Here is a 22,743-nt window from a genome sequence, read left to right on the forward strand (position 1 = left end):
GTGTGAGCGCCTTTCAAGGGTTAAACGTCTTTGGTGGCGAAGACTAACTACATTTTCTGCTGTTTTTGATGATTTATCATAGCTTGCAGACATGTTTTTATGACTTAGAACATACTTGACGTGTTTCACGAGTCTTTCCAGGACTTCACTTAGGTGTGGCCAAATATTTTAAGAAGCTCGTTAGCGGGGAGTCAAGATGTGATGGAGGACAATCTCAAACATCCTAAATATGTTGGTGGTATTTTGTATATTAGTAGTTTATAGTAGATGCTTATGGGGTTTTTTCTGTGCTTAGCGTTATGTGCGTCAAATGTTGCTAAGTGGGTTCTCTAGAAAGCTGACAGGAAGTGCGTTTGTCGAGCCCGGACAACACCAGTCATGTTGCAGCGAGGATTAAACGTTAGCGGCCGGCCGCTCCTCTTGTTCCTTGCATAGGTGTGTTTGAACTTGCATCAGTGCCACAGCTTCTCTACAGAAAATTGTGTTTTATTACGTGTCCTACCCCTGCATGCCTTTATTAACTTATTAATTTTATGGTACATTTTCACATACAAATGTGACAAAAATAGGTTATTAACCACTGTAAAATACAACTTAAAAAAAAAAGGAAAATGACTCACCTGTCACATCCTTGATTTGCCTGTTTAATTGTATTTAATTACATATAACAAATTGGCCATGAAATTAATAATTCTGCCATAACATAAAATAATGTTAATTTTAGTCATAATATAGATACATTGGTTCTAAAATAAATACACTGACAGATGTCAGTCATCAAATAAAATAATAGCTTAAAGGCCTACTGAAACCCACTACTACCGACCACGAAGTCTGATAGTTTATATATCAATGATGAAATCTTAACATTGCAACACATGCCAATACGGCCGGGTTAACTTATAAAGTGCAATTTTAAATTTCCCGGGAAATATCCGGCTGAAACGTCTCGGTATGATGACGTATACGCGTGACGTAGTCAGTTAAACGGAAGTATTGGTACCCCGTAGAATCCTATACAAAAAGCTCTGTTTTCATTTCATAATTCCACAGTATTCTGGACATTTGTGTTGGTGAATCTTTTGCAATTTGTTTAATGAACGATTAAGGCTGTAAAGAAGAAAGTTGTAGGTGGGATCGGTGTATTAGCGGAGGACTACAGCAACACAGCCGGAGGACTTTGTTGGAGAGCAGACGCGCTAGCCGGCGACCTCACCTTGACTTCCTACGTCTCCGGGCCGCCAACCGCATCTGTGATCGGGTGAAGTCCTTCGTCGCACCGTCGATCGCTGGAACGCAGGTGAGCACGGGTGTTGATGAGCAGATGAGGGCTGGCTGGCGTAGGTGGAGAGCTAATGTTTTTAGCATAGCTCTGTGAGGTCCGGTTGCTAAGTTAGCTTCAGTGGCGTCGTTAGCACAGCATTGTTAACCTTCGCCAGCCTGGAAAGCATTAACCGTGTATTTACATGTCCACGGTTTAATAGTATTGTTGATTTTCTATCAGTCAGGGATTTATTTATTTTGTTTCTTTATGCAGTTAAAGCACGATGCTATCACGTTAGCTCGTAGCTAAAGTGTTTCACCGATGTATTGTCGTGGAGATAAAAGTCACTGTGAATGTCCATTTCGCGTTCTCGACTCTCATTTTCAAGAGGATATAGTATCCGAGGTGGTTTAAAATACAAATCCGTGATCCACAATAGAAAAAGGAGAGAGTGTGGAATCCAATGAGCCAGCTTGTACCTAAGTTACGGTCAGAGCGAAAAAATATATGTCTTGAACTGCACTCTAACGTTCCTCATCCACGAATCTTTCATCCTCGCTCAAATTAATGGGGAAATCGTCGCTTTCTCGGTCCGAATCGCTCTCACTTCTGGCCGCCATCACTGTAAACAGTAGGGAACTTTGCGGAAATGTTCAGCTGAATACGTCACGCTCCTTCCAGTAGGGGCAAGGCTTTTTTTTTGTCAGATACCAAAAGTTGTGATCTTTATCGTCGTTGTTCTATACTAAATCCTTTCAGCAAAAATATGGCAATATCGCGAAATGATCAAGTATGACACATAGAATAGATCTGCTATCCCCGTTTAAATAAAAAAAAAATTCATTTCAGTAGGCCTTTAAGTCATAAAATAAACACATTTTAAATCAATTAAGAAACATAGCAGGCCCTAAATAGATAAATTAATAATGTAGCGTACTAAAGTAATAAGTCTTGAATTAAAATAACAGTTGGGCTTATTTAAAAAATAAATAATTTGAAATAAACACATACATTTGTAATTAAATTCAATTAAAATATGTTGATAAATTGGTCAATAAATACATTTTATTGATATGTTTGTCATAAAATATATGATGAAGCGACAAATATTCATTTGAATAAATGAATAGGTAATTAAATAAACTGATACATTTTTATCAATAATAAACAGTAATAATTTTAATACATCTGCGTGGGTTCCCTCTGGGTACTCCGGCTTCCTCCCACCGCCAAAGACATGCACCTGAGGATAGGTTGATTGGCAACACTAAATGGGAATGAATGTGAGTGTGAATGTTGTCTGTCTATCTGTGTTGGCCCTGCGACGTGGTGTATTTTAATGTTGGCAATTATGGCGGAAAAAAAAGTTTGAGAAAACCACTACGCTACCGTAACAAAAGCGAGCTACGCGAACAATACAGGTGGAATACTAAATACACTGCAGGTGTGTTACATAAAGACGCTTCATTAATCTGGCTTACGTAACACATTCTTTACACTGCTGCTTTTCACCTAACATGACTTTTCCCCCACACACTTTTGTCCCAGTCCGTCACGTAGCACAGCAAATATGCTTTTATATTATTGTTTTGTCTTCAATGACGGTGCAAGAAGAATGTGTCCTTTTATGTATTGATGAGTGTGATCCTGCAGGGGAGGCTCGCAGCTCTATGTGTGTGTGTGTGTGTGTGTGTGTGTGTGCGTGTGTGTGTGAAGGAACCATCTAGAGACAAAAGGGTTGGGCAGTTGATGAGCCTCACCCTGCCATGTAAGGCAAGCAAGCTTCCCACGCTCTGCCTTACACGCTGACACTCTGTGTGGATCGCAGCTCACTGGTCTCCATCAGGACCTCCTTAGGTAAATGAACGCATGATGTTTGTGTGATGCTGCTTCGATTAGAGTCTCGGTCCAAAAAGATGGGCGTCTTTTATTCTGCGTGTTCATTTTACCCATGATGTCACATACTAGTGGTGGCTCTCGGCCCGCCACGGCGGTCCGGAAATAGCAGAGAAAGGCATCATAACCTATCACAGCAATGCATCGATAGGTTTTTAGGTGGTGTGTGTGTTAAAAATGTGCACAATTGTTATTTGATGAACTATTTTGGTCTCTAGGGAAAAAACATGATGCTTGATTTTCAGCAAATTACACCATAATAGCATAAAACATTGTTTGTGCAACGTAGCATTAGCTTGTTTAATAGCACTTAGCAGTATAATGACACATACAGGGAACAGAGTTATTGTTGATATCAAAAACATGAAGTAGCTTGCTCTTATAAGTAGTCCTTCATGGTTGTGTTTAGTTGCTTAAGTTGTTAAGCTTGCTTGTTCTTTTTGCGAGATGTATCTTGATCTTGTCTTGATCTGTTTAGCCTTGTTTATTAGCGGTGAAATTATGTTTTCCATTATACATATGTAGTTGATTCAGCTTGTTTCTCTAAAAAGTTGTTTTTTGTTTAGTTGCTTAAGTGGTTGACGCATTAGCTAGCGTTTTCATTTACATTTTTTTTTAAAGATAATTGTCCAGAGTGAGTGTTTTGTCCTTGTCCTTGGTTGTTGACGTGAACAACTATAGAAATAGCTTGTTTATTAGCATTTGGCATTAAAATGACAGTTTCCATTATATTTGCCTAAATTGCGCAAATAAGGTAGCTTGTTTCTTTAAACACAACAGTCTATGGTTTTGTGTTTTGTTTAGTGTTTTAATTTGTTGACGCGTTAGCTAGCTTGTTTTTTTAGGTGGGATTTGTCTTGATCTTTGGTTGTTGTTGTGAACAACTACAGTATAGCATTAGCTTGTTTATTAGCATTTGTAGCAGAAAATTATGTTTTCCATTATTGTTGCTTCCGTTATTGACGCATGAGATAGTTGGTTTCATTCAAAAGTAGGTTGTTTTTAACATAACCATCCATGAGTTTGTTTTTTGTTTAGTTGCTTAGGTTGTTGTCGCATTAGCTAGCTTTTTCGTTTAGGGTTTTTTCTAAAGATAATGGTCCAAAGTGAGTGTTTTGTCCTGGTCCTTGGTTGTTGACGTGAACAACTATAGCATTCGCTTGTTTATTAGCATTTGGCATTAAAATGACAGTTTCCATTATATTTTGTTTCTTTAAACACAACAGTCCATGTTTTTGTGTTTTGTTTAGTGTTTAAATTTGTTGACGCGTTAGCTAGCTTGTTCTTTTAGGTGGGATTTGTCTTGATCTTTGGTTGTTGTTGTGAACAACTATAGTATAGCATTAGCTTGTTTATTAGCATGTGTAGCAGAAAAATTACGTTTTCCATTATTGTTGCTTCAGTTGTTGACGCATGAGATAGCTGGTTTCTTTAAAAAGTAGGCTTTTTTTTAACATAACCGTCCATGAGTTTGTTTTTTGTTTAGTTGCTTAGGTTGTTGTCGCATTAGCTAGCTTTTTCGTTTAGGTTTTTTCCTAAAGATAATGGTCCAGAGTGAGTGTTTTGTCCTGGTCCTCGGTTGTTGATGTGAACAACTATAGCATTAGCTTGTTTATTAGCCTTTGGCATTAAAATGACAGTTTCCATTATATTTTGTTTCTTTAAACACAACAGTCCATGGTTTTCTGCTTTGTTTAGTGTTTTAATTTGTTGACGCGTTAGCTAGCTTGTTCTTTTAGGGTGGATTTGTCTTGATCTTTGGTTGTTGATGTGAACAACTGCAGTATAGCATTAGCTTGTTTATTAGCATGTGTAGCAGAAAAATAAAGTTTTCCATTATTGTTGCTTCAGTTGTTGACGCATGAGATAGCTGGTTTCTTTAAAAAGTAGGCTTTTTTTAACATAACCGTCCATGAGTTTGTTTTTTGTTTAGTTGCTTAAGTGGTTGACGCATTAGCTAGCTTTTTCGTTTAGGTTTTTTCCTAAAGATAATGGTCCAGAGTGAGTGTTTTGTCCTGGTCCTTGGTTGTTGACATGAACAACTATAGCATTAGCTTGTTTATTAGCCTTTGGCATTAAAATGACAGTTTCCATTATATTTTGTTTCTTTAAACACAACAGTCCATGGTTTTCTGTTTTGTTTAGTGTTTTAATTTGTTGACGCGTTAGCTAGCTTGTTCTTTTTGGTGGGATTTGTCTTGATCTTTGGTTGTTGATGTGAACAACTACAGTAAAGCATTCACTTGTTTATTAGCATGTGTAGCAGAAAAATTACGTTTTCCACTATTGTTGCTTCAGTTGTTGACGCATGAGATAGCTGGTTTCTTTCAAAAGTAGTTTTTTTTAAACATAACCGTCCATGAGTTTGTTTTTCGTTTAGTTCCCTGGGTTGTTGTCGCATTAGCTAGCTTTTTCATTTACATTTTTTCCTAAAGATAATGGTCCAGAGTGAGTGTTTTGTGCAGGTCCTTGGTTGTTGACATGAACAACTATAGCATTAGCTTGTTGATTAGCATTAGGCCTTAAAAATGACAGTTTCCATTATATTTTGTTTCTTTAAACACAACAGTCCATGGTTTTATTTAGTGTTTTAATTTGTTGACGCGTTAGCTAGCTTGTTCTTTTAGGCGGGATTTGTCTTAATCTTTGGTTGATGATGTGAACAACTACAGTATAGCATTAGCTTGTTTATTAGCATGTGTAGCAGTAAGATTACGTTTTCCATTATTGCTGCTTTAGTTGTTGATGCATAAGATAGCTGGTTCCTTTAAAAAGTAGGTTTTTTAACATAACCGTCCATGAGTTTGTTTTTTGTTTAGTTGCTTAGGTTGTTGTCGCATTAGCTAGCTTTTTCATTTAGGGTTTTTTCTAAAGATAATGATCCAGAGTGAGTGTTTTGTCCTGGTCCTTGGTTGTTGACGTGGACAACTATAGCATTAGCTTGTTTATTAGCATTTGGCATTAAAATTACATGTTCCATTATATTTGCCTAAATTGCGCAAAAAAGGTAGCTTGTTTCTTCAAACACAACAGTCCATGGTATTGTGTTTTGTTTAGATGTTTAATTTATTGACGCATTTGCTTGTTTTTTTAGGCAGGATTTTTGTTGATCTTTGGTTGTTGATGTGAACAACTACAGTATAGCAATAGCTTGTTTATTAGCATGTGTAGCAGTAAAATTAAGTTTTCCATTATTATTGCTTCAGTTGTTGATGCATGAGATAGCTGGTTTCTTTAAAAAGTTGTTTTTTTTAACATAACCGTCCATGGGTTTGTTTTTCGTTTAGTTGCTTAGGTTGTTGACGCATTACCTAGCATTTTCGTTAAGCTAGCTTGTTCTTTTAGGCGGGATTTGTCTTGATATTTGGTTGTTGAACTAGCATGTTTCTTTAAAAACTTTTTTTTTTTTTTAACGTAACAGTACTCAAGTATGTTTTTTATTTTCTTTGGTTTGAAGTGTGTCCATCTATTGTATAGGTTATTGTTTATTCATTGTCTATTGTGTTCTTTTAGGGGTTTTTTTCTGAAGGTAGTGGTCTTATGGTTGGTGTTTTATTTTGTTATTTGGTTGTTGACGAGAACAACTATAGCAAATATTTTTATTAGCGTAATTATGTGGCATTAAAATTACGCTTTCCATTATAGCTGCTTCAGTTGTTGAGCTAGATTCATTCTTTCAACAACAACAAAATAATAATAACAATACTTAATGGGTTTGTTTTGTGTCTTGTTGCTTAGATTGTTGACATGATAGCTAGCTTGGTTTTGTTTTTCTAAAGATATTGGTTCATAGTGAGTGACTTGTCTTGTTCTTTAGTTGTTGGCGTCAACATCTATAGCATTAGCTTTTCTGTTAGCATTAAGCAATGAAGGGATGTCCTCCATTTTCTCCAGTTGCATTTTGTTGCAGTTGCGTCAACAATAGTCTTCGCTTCTCTATTAGCATGCAGCAGTAAAATGACATCCTCATGAGAAAACTGTATTTATGTCAACTAGGTTCTGTCAGCTTGTTGTTTTTAATGCAACCGTCTATTGTTTGTTTTTAGTGTAGTTGCTTAAGCAGTTGACACCTTTGCTAGCTTGTTTTTTAAAGGTAACAACAGTCCACGGTGCATGTTTTCGCTCGGTGATAAAACGCTCGGTGATAAAACCCTCAGTTTGGTCTGCGCTCAAAGATTGATGGATTCGACACGTTGGCGTGAAGCCTGTTGGCACTCAAAGGTGGTAAGAGGCCTGATGTTGTCACAAATGTTGATGTATTGTCCGCGAACCTTCGCGCCACATTCACAGCAGCCGTGTCAGAAATGACACTTCCCTCCCAGCTTGTTGTTGGCGCTATTTTTTAGCTTTAAGGCAATCCGCCATGTCGTCACTAAACAAAACAGGGCTCGAATCTACACAACTGGCATCTTCTTTATCACATTTACATCCTTCAAGATCTATACTGATCAATTGTAGGAGCTTTTACTTAGCGAGTTGGGAAACAGTGTTTGTTTTTGTGTTTCACCCACACATATTTGTAGTAGTCACCTGTCAATCAAAGTCTGCAAACACAGAGAACCGCCTTTTCTCATCTTTGTTTTCCGACGAGTAAAAGTCGCCTCGAAGATTAAATGAACCGCCCATTCTCAAACTGGTATGTACGACTATCACTGGTGGTACTCAGAAACACCAGTTATATATTTTTAATCAATTATATTACACATACATACATGAAATATGTATGAAATAATAATATGAATACAAATTATTTTAAACCTAGGTTAGTGCTAGCTGCTAACACAGTCAACTATGCTAGTCCGTGCTACACAGTTGTTCACTCTTATGAAACCAAAAATTGGCTTAAACTGGATTAAATTGTTTCTCTGCTAAAATAATTTTACCATATTTTCCAACTAAAATCTGCAATTTGTTTCCTATGCTTTGAACCCTGATTATAAAACGGTGTGGCTAATTGATGGATTTTTCTTTGCTAACGGCCATCATGTTTTGTATTAAAGAAATAGTTTTCATAAAACACCCACAGAGACACTGAAATGGTATGTTATTGTTTGTTAAGGGGCCATCTTTTGGCCATCTCACTACAGTATTTTCTTCCGTTTAATGCTTTGAACCGGAAGTTCAAAGCATTAGGACTCTAAAATTGAGTCATGGACATTTTGAGGCGGCAGGGATCAAAGATTGGCTGCATCGTCTTCACCGGAGTAGGATGGCTTAACTTGAGGTTTTTCATGTCTAATTGTAAATATTCAGTATTTGTCCTGTAGTCTTCTACACAAAGTCTTTATAAAGAAAGTGCGAAGCGAGATCTATGGTTTAGATCAGAGGTCTTCACAGGGGGTCTGTAACCCAGAGGGGTTCTGCATAGGTACTGCTTGATTAGACTTTAGGTTTAAAATAAAAAGATGAGTAAATATTTACATTATTATATTTACATTAGCATTTAAGATAGCTAGCGATTTGCGTTCTAATTGCCAGCTAGCGATTAGTATTGCAAGCTGCCAGCTAATGCCTAGAATACCAGTTGCCAGCTAGCGATTAGCAGCACAAGCTGCCAGCTAACGGTTAGGGCACTAGTTGTCAGCTAGCAATTAACATTTAATTGCCAGCTATCTATTAGTACCGCTAGCTGACAGCTAACGATTAGGTTGCGTGTTGTCAGCTAACGATAAGAGTGCTAATTGTCAGCCAGCGATTAGGGTGCTAGCTAGCTATTAGCAGCGGCAGTTAGCAATTAGCGGGGGCCAGTTAACTTCCAGTTACGGATAAGAGCGTTAATTGTCAGTTAGCGATTAGGACGTTAATTGTCAACAAGCGATTAAGGCGTTAGTTGCTATCAGCTAGCTATTAGCTGCGCTATACTGTATTTTCTTGATATCTTAGTGTTGAACAAAAACAATGTACCTTTAGGACCAGTTTAATTTAAAACACAATTTTATAAACAGGGAGTGCCCGCTCCATTTCTTTATCAGTTTGGGTGTCCTTGGCCAGGAAAATGTTAAAGATCCCTTGTTGATTGTCACTGACAATACAGTACTAATATATGATAGTACAGTATAGTACAGTGATTTTGTGGTACATCTCGTGGTACGCCAAAAAATAACTGTTCAATCAGTGGCCAAAAATATTAATTAAAACCTCTGCCTTGTTTTTAATGAATATTCATGCCTACTACGCTACTGTATTTTATAGGGCTGTGAATCTTTGGGTGTCCCACGATTCGATTCAATATCGATTCTTGGGGTCACGATTCGATTCAAAATCGATTTATTTATTTTTTCAATTCAACACGATTCTCGATTCAAAAAGGATTTTTTTCCCGATTCAAAAGGATTCTCTATTCATTCAATACATAGGATTTCGGCAGGATCTACCCCAGTCTGCTGACATGCAAGCAGAGTAGTAGATTTTTGTAAAAAGCTTTTATAATTGTAAAGGACAATGTTTTATCAACTGATTGCAATAATGTAAATTTGTTTTAACTATTAAATGAACCAAAAATATTATCTTTGTGAAAATATTGGACACAGTGTGTTGTCAAGCTTATGAGATGCGATGCAAGTGTAAGCCACTGTGACACTTGTTAATTTTTTTAAATTTTTATAAATGTCTAATGATAATGTCAATGAGGGATTTTTAATCACTGCTATGTTGAAACTGTAACTAATATTGATACTGTTGTTGATAATATTCATTTTTGTTTCACTACATTTGGTTTGTTTTGTGTCGTGTTTGTGTCTCCTCTCAATTGCTCTGTTTATTGCAGTTCTGACTGTTGCTGGGTCGCGTTTGGTTTTGGAATTGGATTGCATTGTTATGGTATTGCTGTGTATTGTTTTGTTGGATTGATTAATTAAAAAAATAAATAAAATAAAATAAATAAATAAATAAAATTTTAAAAGATTTTTGAAAAATGAGAATCGATTCTGGATCGCACAATGTGAGAATCGCGATTCGAATTCAAATAGATTTTTTCCCACACCCCTAGTATTTTAATGTTGGTACTTATGGTGGTACTTGGAAAGCCAAGGGTTTTCTGAGGTGGTACTTGGGAAAAAAAGTTTGAGGACCACTAGTATAGTATAATAGTACAGTTATATTTGTATGTATTACAGATACAGTATACTGACCTAAAGATGTTTCCTGTTTACTTTCCAGTCATTGCAATTCAACTTTTTTTTAAAGATTTTTTTCTACTGAAGTAACAATGTGACATTACGCGGATGGTTGTCAGATTGTGTATTTGATAGTTACTTAATAGGAGTGTCCCGATACAACTTTCTCCCTTCCGACATGATACCAATATTGCCACCTTGAGTATCGTCCGATATCGATCCGATACAATACAGGCAAAATCGTACATACACTGTAAAAAAAAAAAAGAAAGTTCAGAAAACGCAAATTTTCAAGTTAACATGATGCAACAAGATTTTTGCGTTTTCTCAACTTTTGACTACTGCTGGCCAGACACTGTTTTGGTATATTTTGTTGGACTAATTATAGTTTTCAAGTTAGTCAGACTCAGAAATAAGGTTTCACTATGTTTAACTACCAAAACAGTGTCTGGCCAGCAGTAGTCAAAAGTTGAGAAAACGCAAAAATCTTGTTGCATCATGTTAACTTGAAAATTTGCGCTTTCTCAACTTTTTTTTTTTACAGTGTACTTGTATTCCTTATTTTGTAGTCAGGGTTTCCGTGACAATCAACCCCTTTATCCACTCCTTTTGTCTGTTGACATGACGTTTGGCGACACGTAAGAAGTGTCCTCAGAGCAAATTGTTCTGTTTCCACCGCCCACCGTGTGTCTTTTGTAATTTCCAGCTAATTAGCGTCGCCCTCGCACTTGACTTTGCGGCCACATTTCAACTTGACGACCCCTTGGTGGCATGCGGAGAATGTGTCACAAAAGGGCGCCATCCACTATGTCCCAGCAGGGGGTTATTTAATGTGCGGAGGCCAAGTGGCGTTGCCGTGCAAAGCGTTCCTATGCTGATTTAAGACAGAAAAACATGTAAACAAAAGCATTTTTTCCACATTCCAGGGTCTGCTACCTGTATTTACTGTATTCACACGCGTGTTGTCACTACAAATACACAACATTTGTGTATGTGGGTGTGTGTTTGAACGTGAAGCAAGCTGTGAGACATAATGTGTCTGTTCATTTGTAACAAATAGACGTTAGAACCAAAAAAAGATTTATGTCGGGAGAGAATTTTGATGTCATGTTAGTTAGATATATCATCATTATATAATAAAAATATCTTCTTAGTCAATGAAAAAAATCCTTAATTTTCGATATAAATTTTAAAAAATAGTTTGTTTGCCATATTCAAATACCTTTGTTGCACATCCGGTTGCAGACTCGGCCGGCTCAAACACTTGTCGGGCAAACAAGCACTCAGAGCGAACTCAATGGGACTGCCTCTAGGTAATGTTGCAATTTTCCATGCCAACAAAGCAAGACAAAACTGCTACATACAGTAAGGCACCACTTTTAGAAAGGTGCTAGCTGGATGCTATTCTACATTTGATTTGCCATAGACATGCTACCGATTAGCGTTAGCGGTTTTACATTGGCATTTCAACACCCCTCAATTTGTTAATAAAAACTACAGCTGAGATGCACGTTACAAACAGCTGGTGCATAATAAGTAAGGCTGCAGCTAACGATTATTTTTCTATCGATTAATCTATAGATTATTTTTTCGATTCATCGGTTAATCTATAGATTATTTTTTTCAATTAATCTATAGATTATTTTTCCTTTTACCGATTATTTTTTTATTCAAAATGAAGATGAAAAAATAAACGTAGGCCCGTTTTTTCAAAAGGCTTGGCTTTTATTTACAAAAAAAAAGAAGTATGGCCACTCAGTCAACATTGACAACAACATGACTAAATATTCTGTAACAATGTAAACATTTAAAACTTTTAACATTTAACAAAATTAAAAGTAGCTTATTTGCTTTTTAATGTGCAAATATAAAAGTCAACATCCAGTGCAAATCTTAATATTCTGCAATAGTATAAGCATTTCAAAAGTAAAAGTATTGCTTATTTTGCTTTAAAATGTGCATAAATAAAGATAAACATCCAATACAAAAAAGTGCAAAACGAAATATTCTGTAACAACATTGTAAACATTTCAACAAAAGTGAAAGTATTGCTTATTTGCTAAAATGTGCAAAAATAAACATCCAATACAAAAAAGTGCCAATCTAAATATTCTGGAGCACTGTAAACATTAAGTATTGCTTTTAAAATGTGCAAAATAAACATCCAGTCCAACACCGTACACAATAACCAATTCTACTCATTCCAGTGAGTGTCTAACAGTTGTAATGAAGAAAGGTTAGCATGTCTACATGCTTTGGTTCTTTTCTTGTTTGCAATATTCCCAGCAGCTGAAAATAGGCGCTCTGAAGGGGTCGATGTGGCTGGAACTGAGAGCTAATTAGCCTTCACCTCAAGCCAGGATTGCGAGTGAGCTGAGCTGCAGTTTAAGTTTCTAGAAGGTCAACGGGCTCATAGTGATGTTACTAGTAGTTGACTGGGAGGTGTTTATTATCATTTGGGGAGAGTCCGCTGCCTGATGCTCACCTGCTAAACACCTATCTGCTCCACGCTGAAGTGCTGACTACATGCGCTCTGAATACGCACTGCTGATTGGCTGATAATGCTTCGTGTGTACCAATCAGATGGTTGTGTGGGTGGGACAATGCTGCATGCTGAGACAGAGGCAGACGGAGCAAAGCAACTTGTTAAGACTTTAGCTTTAGCTTAGAAACTCGTTCGGTACACCCCCGTGCCGAACCGAAAGCCCCGTACCGAAACGGTTCAATACAAAACACGTACCGTTACACCCCTAGCAGATACAAATGACACATTCATGTTTTTGTGTAATGATGACAACGTATGCTCGCGCGGACGATTGACTAGTTGATGGTTTTCTTTTCAAATGTTCGTTCATAGCCGTTGTGCTGCTATGATAGGCCATTTCCGCTCGACACAGTGTGCATACAACAACATTATTAGGCCGTTTATTGAAATACTCCCACACTTTTGACCACTTTTGGCATGCTTTTCCCCCCTCGCTCGCACCGCTCGCATCGTCTTCTTTGATCGTCTGCTTTGCGCTTCGCCATGACGGTAGTGTGACGTCATTATGCGACGCGTCGACGCACAAAAACGGCGTCGACGTATTTACGTAACCGATGACGTCGACTACGTCGACGCGTCATTTCAGCCTTAATAATAAGTACAATAATTACAGTGTAAACACTTTGTAGGGCTTAACAACAGGACTAAACTTAATGGAAAAGACTACTTCCTGGGTATGGCAACACACCGTAGCTATAATTGCAAAGTCCGCCATATAATACTTGCCAATGAGACTCAGAAGTGTAAGAAAACAAGATATATCAAGTGGACAGCACAGTTGTCATTATAAGCGATTTTATTATTTAAAAAAATCACTTTTACTAGCACGAAGACACATGGGAGTACCGGAAATTGGTACTGTTGAGTAAAGGTGTTGAATTCCAGGTAGCGGGAATTAGTATTGCAACCAAATATTACTTTGTCCAATTACTTTTGATCCTTTAAAAAGTGTGAGGCACACATACAAACTGTTGTAATTTCTCCACAACTACACAATAATTGTTTATGTTTATGCATGTGTATGTGTATCAATTGATATACAGTATGTACAATACTGTATGTGAATGCTTTAGAATTGTTTTTGTATGGGTTTTTTTTGTGAATAAGGTATTTTTATGTTTTTTCTTTTTGTACGTACAACTTTGCTGGACACCAGGAAGAATAGCTGCATACTAAGTAACTAAGCGAAGGCCACATGGAGGCTGTCTTCCAAACGAGACGAGGCACATAGCCAGACGTCTTGCATAACACGTCCAACCTCGTGTTTTCCCCGCACAAAATCAAACGTATGTCAAAGTCATTCCTGGCGGGATGACATTTGTGGGCGTCGCCTTCCTGAAGGATTACTTGGGTCCATTGTGTCAGAGCTGATGTGTGTGTGTGTGTGTGTGTGTTGCTGTGTAAACACACCGCTTAAATATTTAGTGAGAGTGACTCACAGAACATTTAGTTTCTTGGAATTTTGTGTAATCTTTTTCTTTTCATCTTTGTGGCTGCAGGGCTGCAGTTGGCAAAAAATCCACGGCTTCATTTTTCTTTTTTTCGTGGTTATGTGTACTCATGGAGAAATGCTTTATTTTGCCTTTAAAAGTTTCAATCAAACACCCAATTAGCCCCAAAGGAAATAATGATGGTTGAAATCATGTGTTCCAGGGTCAAACTGGGACTGCAGCTGTGTCCTTTAGCCTACTTGTTAACAAAGTACAGGCAACCAGTTATTCAATGTTTTACACCAGTGGTCCCCAACCTTTTTGTAGCTGCGGACCGGTCAACGCTTGAAAATTTGTCCCACGGACCGGTGGGGGGGGGGGGTGTATTTAATTTATTATTTTTTTAAATATATAAATACAATCATGTGTGCTTACGGACTGTATTCCTGCAGGCTGTATTGATCTATATTGATATAGAATGTATATATTGTGTTTTTTATGTTGATTTCATAATTTTTTATTTATTTATTTATTTATTTTTAATTCTTGTGCGGCCCGGTACCAATCGGTCCGCGGACCGGTACCGGGCGGTTGGGGACCACTGTTTTACACTGTTTAACATGTTTTTACACTTAAATGACGGACTTCAATTACTTCAGTCTTTAAATTTACATTGTTTGAGTTTTTTTTACACCTGTAGGAATGTGGGGGGGAACATTATGGAAAGAGTGCCTGTGCAGTTAACAAGTGTAAAATGTGGCTATAACCACTGCTACCTAAAAGTGTAAAAAGAAGATAAGCGCTGCTACTTAAAAGGGCAAAAACAAGATAACCGCTGCTACTTAAAAGCGTAAAAAAAAGCTAACCCCTTCACCTTAAACATGTAAACATCTTGTACTTAAAAGTGGAAAAAGACGCTAACCACTTTTATCCTAAACGTGTAAAAATAAGCTAATCACTGCTATTTAAAAATGTAAAAAGAGGCTAATATATGTATATTATTGTATATCTACCTTCCTAGTCACGTCCGTTGTGTCCTTGGGCAAGACACTTCACCCTTTGCCTCTGATGGCTGCTGGTTAGCGCCTTGCATGGCAGCTCCCGCCATCAGTGTGTGAATGTGTGTGTGAATGGGTAAATGTGGAAATACTGTCAAAGCGCTTTGAGTACCTTGAAGGTAGAAAAGCGCTATACAAGTATAACCATTTATATATGTGTGTATGTATAAATATAGATATATGTGTGTATGTATGTATAGATGTACATATATATGCATATATAAATATCTGTGTATATATATGTAAATATATATGTATACATATATATAAATATATGTATATATATATATATATATATATATATATACTGTATATATGTGTGTGTGTGTATATAGATAGATATATACATATGTATGTGTTTGTGTATATATAGATGCGTGTATATATATATGTATACATATATATGTGTATATATACCAGGGGTCGGCAACCCGCGGCTCTAGAGCCGCATGCGGCTCTTTAGCGCCGCCCTAGTGGCTCTCAGGAGCTTTTTTAAAAATGTATGAAAAATGGAAAAAGATGAGGAATTTTTTTTTTTTTTTTTTTTAATATGGTTTGTGTAGGACAGGGGTGTCAAAGTCAAATGGACGGAGGGCCAAATAAAAAATTTAGCTACAAGCCGAGGGCCGGACTGTTCGAATGTTCATTGAAAAAATTTTAAATGACGCATATAGTCTAGTGAACCTAATTGAACCTACTGAAAACCTAACAAATATATTCCAATATGATCAGATAAATAAAGCAATATTTTCTTATGGCTCTGTCAGTAATCTTTAATTTTCAACAGACACAAAAGACAAATTTCCTTTATATAAAAATCCCCATAACATGAACATTAAATGAAAGAAACCGGTATTCAAGGCACCATCAGTAGCCTATATTTTCTATTTTAGCAAAAGTGGGCTAAATTTACTTCAAAGAAAAAAACAATAATAGCAATTTTCTATCATCCACTCAACTGAAATATTTTTAAAATATAATTAAATTGAAATACAATAAAATAAAGTGCAAAAATCTATAAATCAAAAACAACACTTTGTTTAAGGAGAAGTAACATGCAGTGAAAACAAATATTAAACTTTAACTTTTAAACTTGAATTGAGTAAAAACTCTAAATATGTGATTGCACAGTAATGTTCACATTGAACCCCCCTCCTCCCTCCGTGGGAGGGAGGCGAGTTGGGTGCCCGAAACCCCCCGCTGGTTTCGGCCCGCCCCTTGGCGCGCGTGGCACGGCGGGCTCCGCGACCCGACGGCTGGCCCTCGTGGCTTGACGGCGGGCGCGTCCCGACGGGCCGCGCGTAGGGGTCAAACGCAGAAGTCTCAGGGCCTCGTGGTGAGGGGGTGGCCTGCGGGTTTCGGCCCGCTTGACCCCCCCGCTCCGCTTGGCGCGCGCGGCACATGACGGGTTCCGCCACCGACGCTCGGGCTGCAGCCCGACTGTGGTGCGGGCCCGGCGGTGACGCGCGGTTTGGGGAAACAAAGCAGAAGTCTCAGGGCCTCGGGGCCGGGTTTCGGCCCGCCCCCTTGGCGCGCGTGGCACGGCGGGCTCCGCGACTGACGGCCGGGCTGCAGCCCTTCGGCCGGCAGGCGCGTCCCGGCGGGCCGCTCGCCCCCTTTCGGAACCTTGGACCGGCATCCGCTTGGTGCGTGTAAAAGATCTGCGGTCTGCGGGCCGGTTCTAATAATAAATCAAGATCATCCCAAGGGCCGTAAAAAACCTTCTCGCGGGCCGGATATGGCCCGCGGGCCTTGACTCTGACATATGTGGTGTAGGAGGACAAACATGACGCAAACCTCCCTAATTGTTACAAAGCACACTGTTTATATTAAACATGCTTCACTGATTCGAGTATTTGGCGAGCGCCGTTTTGTCCTACTAATTTTGGCGGTCCTTGAACTCACCGTAGTTTGTTTACAAGTATAACTTTCTCTGACTTTCTAGGACGTGTTTTATGCCACTTCTTTTTCTGTCTCATTCTGTCCACCAAACTTTTAACGTTGTGCACAAAGGTGAGTTTTGTTGATGTTATTGACTTGTGTGGAGTGCTAGTCAGACATATTTGGTCAGTGCATGACTGCAAGCTAATCGATGCTAACATGCTATTTAGGCTAGCTATATGTACATATTGCAGCATTATGCCTCATTTGTAGGTATATTTGAGGTCATTTAGTTTCCTTTAAGTCATCTTAATTCAATTTATATCTCATGACACACTATCTGTATGTAATATGGCTTTTAATTTTTTGCGGCTCCAGACAGATTTGTTTTTGTATTTTTGGTCCAATATGGCTCTTTCAACATTTTGGGTTGCCGACCCCTGATATATACAGTATATCTATAGATACATATGTATCTATAGATATATATACCTGTATGTATGTATGTATATATATATATGTATGTGTATGTATATACAGTATATATATATATATACACATCTATAGACATATATATCTATATACAGTATATATATACAGTATATATATATATATATATATATATATATATATATATATATATATATATATATATATATATATATATATATATATATATATATATAATGTTTGTTGTGTGTTTTTGTAAACAAAGTGCTCGCCAAGGCGTGGGTGGGCATTCTCCAGTGACTTGTGACTTTGCTCCAAGTGCTCAGTGGAAAGAAATGAACCCACATTGTGTGTTGCTAAGCAGCGCCTTCTAACTGTCAGACATGTAAAAACCTCAGCAGCGGGAAGTTTAATGGCAAAAATGTGTCCTCTCTCTCTTAGCACCGCCTCTTTGCCCTTTTCTCCCATGTGTGGGCCTTGTCGTGTCACAGTGCTCTTTGCTCACACACTGCTTGCACTTATCTTGCAGGACACTTGCAGGCGGCCTACATTCCACCCGCAACATCACGACAGCAACACCTCAGCGTGGCCCTGCAAGGTAAGAAAACACAAACATTTGTTTATATTTGCTTACTAAACATGTGTGCTGGTCGTCTGCAGGACAGCAGCGTTGCGGTCGTGCTGCCGCAGAAACCGGACAAGCAGAAAGTAACTCCTCAGGAGGAAAAAGTGGAAGTCATCAAAGTATGTCAGCTCCTTTTTTGCAAAAATATTGAGGAGTCAAGTGGTCGCTGATGGGGCGGCGACATGTCTCGCAGGTGTACCTGGATAATCGCCCCGAGACGACAGAGAGCGTCAGGATGCTGACAGACGAGGTGTCGCAGATCCAGGAGGTCAGTGCCTGACTTTTTTGCCCTCCATATGACGTATTATAAAAACGTATTTATAATCTGGTGTTTTTCTATCACATACTGTATGTAAAAGCTCTCGGACCTTACTTATATTGAATGCTCAAACTTAATGACTATTATTTACAATTTCACGAAAACAAGATTATTTCTTGATTAAAATGTGAAATTAACTCTTCTCCCTGTACCTACAAAATGTTTTTATACACAAATATTTCCTTTTTGGGTTATTATGTGTGGAAAAATAACTATTTAGTTGTTTCAATTCGTGGTTATTTTGAAGTTTTTGACAGACTTCATGTTCTGTTGATCCTTTTTATGACGAGTCCATTTGATAAGCCTTATGTACAATTGTTTGAATGTCTTAGGTGAGGTACTGTCTGAAGACGCTGAGAGAGCAGATGGCAGCCAGACAGAACAATAACATGAAAAAGGTAAATAATATGCCGTACTTAATTATTCATCACAGTTAATAGCTTTTAAATATGTATTTCAAAAACATAAATCAAAGATCCTTCATATGTGTGCTCTACTGCAGTGATTCATAAACTTTGGTACATGTACCACTAGCGCACAGGTGTCAAACTCAAGGCCCGGAGGCCAGATTTGGCTAGCCACATCATTTAACGCGGCCCGCGAAAGCCCTGAAATAATATGAATCAATAAAGCATTTTATCATTTACTAAATTTAATATTTTCATTGTGACAGACATAAATACATGTATTGCATGCTATTGAGTATATTTTAAACTTTATTATCTAATAATGCAACAATATAATACTGTCATATATTTCAAAATTTAAAAAATGAAAACAAAATAAATATCTGCGTTTTATATCAAAGCAAGTTATTCATCAAATTGTACACTGTAGAAATGACAATAGATTTTACAGTAAAAAAAAAAACTGGCAGCTCAGTTGCCAGGATTTTACAGTAAAAAAACAACAACTGTAGTACCGTTTTTCCATTTACAGTAATATGCTGTAAAAACCATCATACATTTTACGGTGAAGTTGTGGTGACTCAGCTGCAAGTTGGGTTTTTTTACTAAAAAGTTAAAAAAGTTGAAGTACCAATGATTGTCACACACACACTAGGTGTGGCGAAATTATTCTCTGCATTTGACCCATCACCCTTGATCACCCCCTGGGAGGTGAGGTGAGCAGTGAGCAGCAGCAGTGGCCGCGCCCGGGAATCATTTTTGGTGATTTAACCCCCAATTCCAACCCTTGATGCTGAGTGCCAAGCAGGGAGGTAATGGCTCCCATTTATTATAGTCTTTGGTATGACTCGGCCGGGGTTTGAACTCACAACCTACCGATCTCAGGCGGACACTCTAACCACTAGGCCACTGAGTAGGTTACTGTTACTGCTACTGATTTTTTTTTTTTTTTTACAGTGTATAATACAATATAATAATCAAAAGCACAGCAATTTTATAATATTATGAGGTGAATTCTTATACATGTATATTCATATATTATATACGGTTACAAGCGCCCCTCTTCGGGCAGCCATAACTGCGATGTGGCCCTCAGTGTAACCGTGTTCGACACCCTTGCACTAGTGATAAGCGGGCTCCATCTAGTGGTACGCCAAAGAACCACTTAATAAATTATTCTAACACGGTGTCTAACTGTGTGTAATGTTACAGTGGCCAAAAATATTAAATATACTTGTTTAATAAAACCTCTGCCTTGTTTTTAATCAATACTTAGGCCTACTATGCTACTGTATTTTAATGTTGGTCGATATGATGGAGAGCAAAAGTGTTTTCTGAGGTGGTACTTGGTGAAAAAACATTTTTACGAACCACCGCTCTACTGTTTTAATGACCCCTTGCAAAAATGTTAGTCAAAGATCCTCTATGTGACAGACGCCCTCTACTGTTTTTAAGGACCTACTGCATAAACGCTCGTCAAAGATCCTCTAAATGACAGGAGTGTTCCACCGTTTTTAATTACCTACTGCAAAAACACTAATCAAAGATCTTCTATATGACAGAGATGTTCTGCCGTTTTTTTAATGACCTACTGCAAAACTGTCAGTCAAAGATCTTCAATGTGACAGGAGCGCTCTTCCCTTTTTTATTGACCTACTGTAAAAAAAGCTAATCAAAGATCCTCTGGATAAAGAAAAGTGTTCCACCAGTTTTAATGACCTAGTCCAATAACACTAATCACATATCCTCTATATGACCGCAGCATTCTATAGTTTTTTAATGATCTAAGAACACTAATCACATATTCTATATGACCGCAGCATTCTATAGTTTTTTAATGATTTACTGCAAAAAGGCTTGTCAAAGATCCTCTATATGACAAGAGCGCTCTACTGTTTTTAATGACCTACTGCGAAAACGTTAATCAAAGATTCTCTAAATGAGAAGAGTACGCCGTTGTTTTTAGATACCTACTGCAAAAACGCTAGTCAAAGATCCTGCATAAGATAGGAGCGCTCTGCCATTTTTTTTTAAAACCCACTGCAACAATGCTAATCAAAGATCTACAGTATACAACAGGAGCACTCTGCTTGTTTTAAGAACCTACTGCAAAAACGCTAGTAAAAGATCCTCTGTATGAGAGGAGTGCTTTGCTGTTTTCAAGGAAATCCTGCAAAAATCACAAGTCAAAGACGATCAGAGTGCTCTGCTACTTTTGCTACTGCAAAAACAGCAAACAAAGATACTCTGTAAAACAGGAGCGCGCTGACATTTTTTAAAGCTCTATTGCAGTGGTTCTCAAACATTTTTTTCACCAAGTACCACCTCAGAAAACACTTGGCTCTCCAAGGACCACCTTAAGAACCAATATTCAAATACAGTAGCGTAGTAGGACTACGTATTCATTAAAGCCAAAGCAGAGGTTTTTTTCAACAAGTATATTTAATATTTTTCAACACTGTAACATTACACACAGTTTGAACAGTAACACTGTGTTTGAATATAGGAAAATAAAACACTCTGCTTTTATCAAGTGATTCTTTGGCGTACCACTAGATCAGGGGTGGGCAATTAATTTTTACCGGGGGCCGCATGAGCAACCCGAGCACTGCTGGAGGGCCACACCGACAATATTTCAATTAAGTTTTGCACAAATTATTTTTGATATACCGTAAGATAGATAATAATAATAATAATAATATTTTCATTTAACCTAACTTATCTTTATACAAAAACAGATGGCTTTTGATGGTTTTATTTTTAACACTTTCTTACACAACACTTCCTGATGTATATTACAATACAAAAATTTCAATTTCTGTCACTTCATCCTGCACCCTCTTTGTTGTGAACGTAGCACGTCTGTAAGGTGATTGGCGAAGAAGGAAGAAGCGTTGCTGTTGCGGAAATGAGGAGTGAGGATTGGTTTTCCTTTTGGAAAGAACGAGATAAGTTGAGCTGTGTTAGTATAGCATGCTCAATAAAAGTTTAAAAAGAACGTCAGACTTGGTGTGCACTTCTTCTGGACGCTACAGTTGATGGCACAAGTGGGATGAAATGCCTCCCAGTTCGCCTTGCCATCAAACCTGGGAGTCTTCATTGAGGGCGGAATTCCCCTCGTGGCAAGCAGCGTGGCTGCACCTGTAAACGCTCTCTCTCTCTCTCTCTCTCTCTCTCTGTCTCTCTCTCTCTCTCTTTGCGGCGAGCTCCTCACGTGGCACGTACCTCCCGATGACGTAGCACACAAGCAGCGCAGTATGCGCAAAATTTTACTTCTGACACCAATTGTAGCGTCCAGAAGAAGTGCACAGCAAGTCTGACGCAATTTTTAAACTTTTATTGAGCAAGCTATACTAACACAGCTCAACATATCTCGTTCCTTCCACACGCACGTCTCCTCACTTCTCATTTACACAACTCAAGAAGACAACATCTACTTCAGCAGGTCGTTACACTATATTCTTTAAACACAGCAACATGTGTACCACAAATAAGCACACGGCTTTACCTTTACTTGGCAGTCCATGTCTTTTTTAAAACACGCCATTCGTCATCAACTTTTCTCTTTTTATCGTCTCGGGGATAACCGCTGTGCGCCTTCCCTCACAGGACATACGCACATATAACACTTTTCAAAATAAAAGCAGCACAGTTGTATTGCACGCACGACAAAGATGTTTTTTTAAATTTATTTTGTATTTGTGATTGCCGCTGCGCGCACGAGCATACGTCCACACGGAAGTAATACAAATA

The 22,743-nt window shown here is 38.0% G+C and overlaps 1 protein-coding gene across 2 annotated transcripts in view; it reads left to right on the top strand.

The window, feature by feature from the left end:
• Positions 1–22,743, top strand: part of tuft1b (tuftelin 1b) — a 43,439-nt gene that overhangs the window by 9,042 nt on the left and 11,654 nt on the right. Inside the window, exons 1-5 of one of the 2 annotated variants that reach the window (XM_062047564.1) lie at positions 2,494–2,547; positions 18,169–18,237; positions 18,300–18,383; positions 18,458–18,532; positions 18,916–18,981. In XM_062047564.1, the coding sequence (XP_061903548.1) occupies positions 2,536–2,547; positions 18,169–18,237; positions 18,300–18,383; positions 18,458–18,532; positions 18,916–18,981 (306 nt within the window). In that variant the 5' untranslated portion in view covers positions 2,494–2,535. Of the gene's footprint in view, positions 1–2,493; positions 2,548–18,168; positions 18,238–18,299; positions 18,384–18,457; positions 18,533–18,915; positions 18,982–22,743 lie in introns of those variants that run through there. The other variant, XM_062047563.1, reaches the window with a different exon arrangement.

The sequence above is a fragment of the Entelurus aequoreus genome, linkage group LG05, assembly GCF_033978785.1.
Source record: "Entelurus aequoreus isolate RoL-2023_Sb linkage group LG05, RoL_Eaeq_v1.1, whole genome shotgun sequence".
NCBI lineage: Eukaryota > Metazoa > Chordata > Actinopteri > Syngnathiformes > Syngnathidae > Entelurus > Entelurus aequoreus.